This window comes from Arachis hypogaea, chromosome 9, assembly GCF_003086295.3.
Source record: "Arachis hypogaea cultivar Tifrunner chromosome 9, arahy.Tifrunner.gnm2.J5K5, whole genome shotgun sequence".
NCBI lineage: Eukaryota > Viridiplantae > Streptophyta > Magnoliopsida > Fabales > Fabaceae > Arachis > Arachis hypogaea.
Window position 1 is genome coordinate 119,014,744 of NC_092044.1, and position 8,053 is coordinate 119,022,796.

General features: G+C 33.2%; 1 protein-coding gene across 1 annotated transcript; it reads left to right on the forward strand.

Moving 5' to 3' along the window:
* Positions 1–240: 240 nt before the first annotated feature.
* On the forward strand, positions 241–1,149 carry LOC112709629 (agglutinin-2). Its single transcript, XM_025761513.1, has one exon. The coding sequence runs from the start codon at positions 241–243 to the stop codon at positions 1,147–1,149; it is 909 nt and encodes a 302-aa protein (XP_025617298.1).
* The last annotated feature ends 6,904 nt before the right edge of the window (positions 1,150–8,053 follow it).

Here is an 8,053-nt window from a genome sequence, read left to right on the forward strand (position 1 = left end):
TAAATAAATAATTTTAAATATAATAAGATATCATTCTAAATATTATATATATAAAATTACAAATATTAAATTTTATTTTATATTATTATCAATATACATATACAGTTATTTTTATACAAAATTATTAGTTAAAATTATAAAGTATTTGACATATTTGAATCTTGAGTTATAAATATACGGAGAGTAGCACTAATCTGAGCACCAAAACCAAACTTTCTTTTGTACCAAAATAATATCACCATGGCTTCTCCCCACCTTCTCTCTCTCCTTTCCGCCATAACCATCTTCCTCACACTCCTCTCCAGGGCACACTCACAAGACAACTTCACGGAGTTCACCTTCTCCAAGTTCGACTCCACGAACATTAAAAGCCTCATCTTCCAGGGCGATGCAAAGCTCTCATCAAACTACATCCAACTCACGAAAACAAACGCCACCAACGGCAACCCTCTCAAGAACAGCGTCGGAAGAGTCATCCACTCCTCCCTCATTCATCTCTGGAACAGCAAGCAAAACCCTCCTCAATTCTCCACCATCGAAACCACCTTCAAGATCCGCCTCACTTCCCCCACAAGGGAGATCGCCGGCGACGGCCTCACCTTCTTCATTGCCCCCGCCAGCATCACCAAGACCCCCATTCCCAACGACTCCGACGGCGGTTACTTCGGCCTTTTCGGCAACAACACCTTGCCTACAACCGTTGACTATCCAGACAGTCCTAACCCTATCATCTTCGTGGAGTTTGATAACTACGTCGATGGAAGGTGGGACCCTACTTACAAGCACATCGGAATCAACGTCAACACCACTAGATCTAGGGCTGCGATTCCATGGGATAGAAAAAGCGGTGAGATTCTCACTGTAACAATTCAGTACAACCCTTTCAACAAGTTACTCTATTGTTCTGCTTCTTACGGAAGTGACTATCCTTATGAGGTGTCATCTGCCGTCGAATTAAAACATATGCCGGAGTATGGGAGAGTAGGGTTCTCCGCCTCCACCGGCGACAGCGCCGTCGAGAACCACGACCTCATCTCGTGGAGCTTCAGTTCTTGGTTGCACAATGTCTCTGCCTTGACCACCACTGCCCAAGTCAACCAACCTCTACAAGCTCCAGAGGCTACACATGCTTCACTTTTCTCAGCTTGAGAGATATAACCGACTTTAGTTTTTATTTTCTTTTCCAGGAAAAAAAATGTCAGAATTTAACGGTTGGATTTGAGCGATGGGGAGTGAGTTGTAGCTTTTTGTTTGATCCAATGGCTATCCTAGTTTCTTAGAAGGGAAAAGAATTTCTGACGATATTTTCTTTCTTGCATTATTGCTTTTTTTTTTTGGATGTAGCTCGCGTGGGTCATGTGAAAAATGAATAAAGTGTTGTCAGTGGTTGATGTATATGTTCATTCCGCTTTGATTTTCACTTCACCTACCCTCCTCTGATCTGTTCTCCATCTTGAAGTTTAAAATTTAAATTGTCCCTTGCAAATAAGTACGCAAAGAATGAACACAAAAAATCATTTTTAATTAGGGTTTAATTATTTTATTAATATTTTATAATTTTATTAAATTTATAATTAATTTATAGTTAAGTTTTTAATTTTTTTAATTGAATTTGATAAGGAAGAAAGAGAGATACACAAAAGATATAAATTAAAATTGAATAAAAAAATATTGAAATTAAAACAAAAATAAAAGAAATACATTAAAATTGAATAAAAAAAGATCATTTTATTTTTTTATCTAATTTATTGACAAGAGAGATTTCTCGACCTAACTTGTCCACTCTTCTAATCACTTTATACGACGATTATAATAATTTAAAAGATATTTATGCAACCTAGCCTAGGGTCTATAAGCAATAAAATAGCAGTAGTAGTAGTAAAATAGTTTAGCTCAGTAAATAAAATCTGTTAATTCAACTCAATTCATTTTCTGTTGATTGCAGTTAGTTAAGGTTAGTCAAAGCAAGTAGTTACAAGGTTTTGGAATAGGAAAGAGTTTGTTAGAGTAGTTATTTAACTTATGGTTGAGAACATTTGCAACAATATTATACAAGGCACAAAACATTGTATTGATATCATATTTTTCTTTTTTTTCTTTCATTGGAGTGAAAAATCACGATAGAATTCTCTCTGAATTGCCTCTATTTTCTACAAACTCTTGGTTCTATTTTGCTAAGACCATGATGTTTCACATAGTGCGATGAGCGTGGATAGCAAACAAGATCAGAATTTGATCTAAGGGTGCTACAAAAATCATCAAAAATCACCTTCTAGTTTTTTTAATTTTGTTCTTTGTTTTTCCTAATTTTTTCGTCAAATTCACTCACAATTTTGTTCCCTCTTACTTCTTTTTCTCTTAAACTTATACGATAGAGTTTGATGAACTCCATCAATTACAGTGATAGTGTTTCGATCAATAAAGAGAAAAAATTCAAGACCTTTGATTTGAGACTTATCAACATGACGGATCGTTCCTCAGATGGCGATTCGAACAATCAAAATAATCCAGTACTAGTGGAAGTAATCAACTCACATGTCTCTTGAATCAACTTACAAACCTACAATCACAAATAGCAAGAAGCAATATGAATCCAATGCAAGATCCAACCAGTCCTTATTTCGTTCATCCTGGTGATAATCTAGGTGCACCAATCATCCCTGTAGTCTTAATTCCTAATAACTATGGTAGTTGGAGTCACACAATGCATTTGACCCTAAAATCAAAGAACAAGCTGAAATTCATAGATGGAACAATTAACAAACCAGATATGGAAAAATCAAAGTTTGAATTCATACTAGAGCAAAAATTGATCTTGTTGGAACTTTTCAAAGGAAAGAATGTGCAGCAGCCTCACAATACAAACCAGGTTCTGGCACAGTCAATTTAGGCCTCACCACAAGGTAAAACTACACTATTGCAATTTAGTGCAAGAATCATGATCTTCATAACTCCAAAATTCACACTTTGGGTCATTGACTCAGGTGCAACAGATCATGTAACCTTTAGTTCAAATGATTTTTAAGATTTTTAACAGATTGAACCAATTAATGTGAAACTACCTGATGGAACCAATACAATCATTAACATCATTGGAACTATCATTTTTTCAAAGGAACTTTTTCTCACAAATATTTTATACATTCCCTTATTTGATTTTAAACTCATTTCAGTTTCAAAATTAATCTCAAATTTAAAATGTCAATTGTTAAACAATGATGAACATTGTGAAATACAGGGTCAATCAACATCAAAGATGATTAGCATAGTTAAATGTGGAGATGGACTCTATGTAATGAGAAAGCAATCCATTTTCATCAAAGAATTACCTTTGACAACAATGAATCACATTACATCATCTAGCAATAAGATCCATTTTATGAGAACAAAATCAGAAGTGGCTTAATTGGTTCCAAATTTTGTCAACTATGTAAAGGTATGATTCAATAAATAAGTGAAGTGCATCCGCACCGATAATGGACCAAAATTCCTTCTCAAAATCTACTTTGCTTCTAGTGGAGTTTCACACCAAATCTCTTATATAGAGACACCAGAACAAAATAAAATTGTAGAAAGAAAACACCAACATATATTAGGTGTAGCTAGAGCACTACTTTTGGTTCTAGAGTTCTAAAGTGATTTTGGCAATATGCCATTGTTCATGCTACACACCTAATAAAGAGAATACCAAGTATTGTTTTAAAGGATGTCAGTCCATATGAAATTTTACACAACAAATTGTCAGATCTTTCAAACTTTAAAGTGTTTGGATGCCTAGCCTTTGCATCCACACACTAACAAACTCTAGAACAAAGTTGACTCAAAAGCTAGGAAAGCTGCATTTCTGGGATTCAAGATTAGAACAAAAGGTTTCAGATTAATAGATACACAATCAAAAGAAATTTTTGTGTCTCGAAATGTAGTCTTTTTTGAAAATGAATTTCCTTTTTAGGATAACAATTGTGGCAGTAATAGTGAAAAAAAAATGCATTTCTTCAATCTCCATATTGTCTTGCTCTTTTTTTTTTATGATTCACGTCTAGCAACTACACATCATGCATGATACATTGATACAACACATCAAATGCAACCTATAGATTCGGATCACAGATCTAAAGCACACCAGGATTTTGAAAATGCCACAAGCACTTCACATGAGCAACCATTGCATGATCCGTTGAGGTTCTTTTCGGAATTTTGGTAGATATGGCAAGTAAAGAATAATAATATCTTTGGCCTCCGGAAAAAGTGATTTGTCTGACATTAACTTCAGAAACGGAACTTAGGAATACTTATAAATTACAACATATATCCCTTTCCTATATTCTAAATAGTTTTTGGAATTTTTCATCCATTAGTACTTTTAAGATTAATTGTGATGCTAGTTATTTCGGTTCGGATGATAATGTTAGTTTTGCTTGCGTTACTAGAGATTTTAATGGGAGTTAGCAAATGGAATGTTTGAAAATGATTGAGAGTAATAGTATTCTTTAACAAAAATTGTTTGCTATTTGGAGAAGATATTTCTTAGTTTGGGATGTGGGTCAACGAGATGTTATTTGTAAGACGGATTGTGTGGAAGCATTTAATCTTGTTACTAATCAAGTTGGTTTTGAGTTTATTGATCCATTGGTGCTCAAAATAAGGAATATTATGAATTGGAATTGGCGTGTTGACTTTCGTTTGATTATGAGAGATGCAAATACGGTGGCAGACACCATAGCAAAGATAGCAATGATATTACAACTTCATCATGTGGAGTTTTCTTCTCTTTAGAAGAAATTTAAGAGTAATTTTAAATGGGATTGTCCTTCTATTTAAGCAGTTCCTTTATTTTTCTTATTCTTTTTCTTTGTTTAATTTATTTAAGTTAAAAAAAAAGATTTATCATAATTTGGATAGAGCTTTATGATTTAACCCATAAGTCAAGTGTTGGGTGTTTGATCATAATCTATTTTTGGTTATTATTTTTTAACAAAGATATTTTTATGCAAATAAAATTCTTTTATATATTAAATACATTAAAAAATTTTAAACATTATTTTTGTTTCCTTTACCGTTACAATTGAGGACATACATAAGAGGAAATTTTTTTCATTTATAAAATAAAATAAATAATTATTTCTTTCAAAATGATTTTTCAGCTTTATTTACAAAAATATGATTTTTTTTAGATTAACACCAAGTTCGCCTCCTTTCTTCCTCTGGACGAACTCTATATAACTTATAGAGTTTGCTGCCTCTCCTCCTGGGCGAACTCTATAATTTATGTAGAGTTCGCTGTCTCTCTCGGCGAACTCTATGATGAGTTCGGCACATTATATATACTTGTGGGATCATTTTGATTTGTCGCTTTCTTTTTTCATTCTCTCCTCTAAATTCTTTTTGTTACTTTTTCCTGTCTTTTCGACATAAGTGAAATTTAGTATGGACGACTGTCTCAGTTCCAGGTTAGTAAATAATAGTCTGTTTTTTTTTATGTTAACTTGGTTTACTGTTTACATGTTAGATAAAGTTGTTAGGTATAGATCGTTTGTTAGTTAGAATAACAGATTTATTATTTACATGTTAGTTAGGTAGACGTACTTTTTAGTATTGTTATGTTACGTATATTATTTTATGTCATCGTTTTTTAGTACAGTGGCTATCTATCATCGTATTAAAGAATATAGAAAAGTATATTATTAGATAATTTAGTTAGAGATATAACATTGTGTTGTGAGTTAGAAGGTAATTACGTGAGCAATAAAATTTAAGGTTGAGTTAGTTATAAATTAATTACTTACATGACGACGTAAGTTAAGTAGGGTAAGTTTAAAATAAGTAGGTTTATAAGCCATTTTTCATTTAGTTTATTTTTTAATAATCTAGTATGTGATTTTATTTTAGTAGATTGTGTTTCGATGGAGCAGCAGTTATTGGGTTATGAGCATGGGATGTATAAATTGGATCAGGCTGAGCACATTGTTGGGAGGCTTGATCGAGTAGTATAATTTTTTTATCATTTTTTTATAATTTTATTATATTGAAGAAAAAGTAAACTTGCTATTGTATTTATCCAAGGTACTGTTCTTTATTATTTTTTTTTTTCCGTTTGGTAGGCGCCTCGGATCTTGCGCACCAGACGGAACTTGATGACATGGCCGCCGGAGCAGATTAGGCCATATTTGAGACGAGTCAGGTTTGAGTATGTCGCATACATGGTGGAGTTTGAGCATGATTGGTCGCTTGCCTCGGTGTTGATAGAGAGGTGGAGGCCTGAGTCCCATACGTTTCATTTATCGTGCGGGGAGATGACCATCACCCTACAGGATGTGGTATATCAGTTGGGACTTAGGATTGATGGTAATTCTGTGAGTGGATGCATCGGTGGGTGGGAGCAGCACTACCAGGAACGGACCATTGAGGAGTTATGTGGTCAGATATTGGGTGTTGTTCCTGACCCAGAAGACGCTTACTTATTAGTTCCACAACACGGTTTGTGAAGAGTTAGAGCAGGATGCCACAGAAGAGCGGCTGATGAGGTATACGAAAGGATATATCATGCAGTTGATAGGCGGTATCCTCTTTCCTAATAAATCTGACTCTCGGCCACTAAAATCAACAAAAAATACGTATAATTCCAACAGATAAATATTAGTGTGTTAGAGACATTGCAGAAAAAAAATCAATAGAACCACGAGAAGAGGCTCGTAATTTGGTTGGATAATGAAATGTTAGGATGAGTAATTAACTTTGGTTGATTATGAACTCAATTTTTGACTTATTTTTTTCATTTTTAGACAAAAACTTGGTTTTGGGTCAAAGGCCTTTCTACTCAATACCCAACAAACCCAAAATTCATTACTCACACAAAAAATAAAAAAGAACATCAATGGCGCTACTACGCCGTTCCAAGTTTGGACTTTCATCTAATTAGCATCATCCATGTGCATAAAGTTGATATTGAAACAAGTAATTATGCCATGTCCAAAAAAATAAATAATAATAATAATATAGTTAGTTAGAAATAATTTTATGCAACATTTAATTGAATCTGCATGTGTTATATAAAATAGTTTATAGTTAATTTTAATAATATTAATTTAATGAATCATTTTAAATCAAAATAAAAATTTTATAATAGTAAATCAAATAATAAAATATTATAAAATCAATTTTAAACATGGACGTTTAACTGATAATAAATTTTAATAGTGTTTTAATATTCTTTGATTAATGTTATTTATTAGAGAAATATTAAAAAGTTATCAAAATTTATTAATATAATTTATCTTATATTTTTACACATTGATAATTAATTGATGACCAAAAATAATAAAATTCTGATTATGCTGTAGCATTTCAATATTTATTAATATAAAACAATCTTTGGATGTCCTAAAACCCTACTAGCCAAGGCTGAAGGCTACAAAAACAGTTGTACTCTTTGGGTGTCGGCTCCAAGAACTCACTCTTAGCTTGGTATTGGCATCAGCACAGCACTGCAACTCTAGCTCTCTTGGATATACAAAGCAGATGGTGACATTTTGAATTCCACTATATAAGAATAGGAAGATAGTTGGAATTTGGAAGCTATAGGATTAATATCCTTGCCTCATAGTCATGCATTCACATACACGTTGCAGACTTGCAGTACAAATAATTAAAAATAGTTAGTAGTATAAGCATTTATAATGGACGACCGATCTACCTAAACTAGAATGAAGGAATATATTAGCAGGGTCTTCTTCTGGTATTAAGGGATATCTCATCAATAATTGAATCGAGTAAGTGCATGATAACGCGTAGTAGTATAGATAAGAAGCATTTATGATAGGTGATGAAGGTAGAGGGTGACGCCATATATATTACACTATGGACGTGACGTAGTGTTAATAATGGTTGTTAAAGGCCATGCATGTGAAAAACAACCTATCTACTAATAACTACACTATTTAAGAAGGAAGCTAATAAGGTACTTAATCAGACCAATCGCCACACTATAAATACCGAGCTGGTGGAGTAGGCTTGGCATCTCATTTCATTTCCAAAAACCACAAAAACCATAGCC

Coding starts and splice junctions, on each gene's coding strand:
- LOC112709629 (XM_025761513.1), top strand. CDS start 241: ATGGCTTCTCCCCACCTTCTCTCTCTCCTTTCCGCCATAACCATCTTC.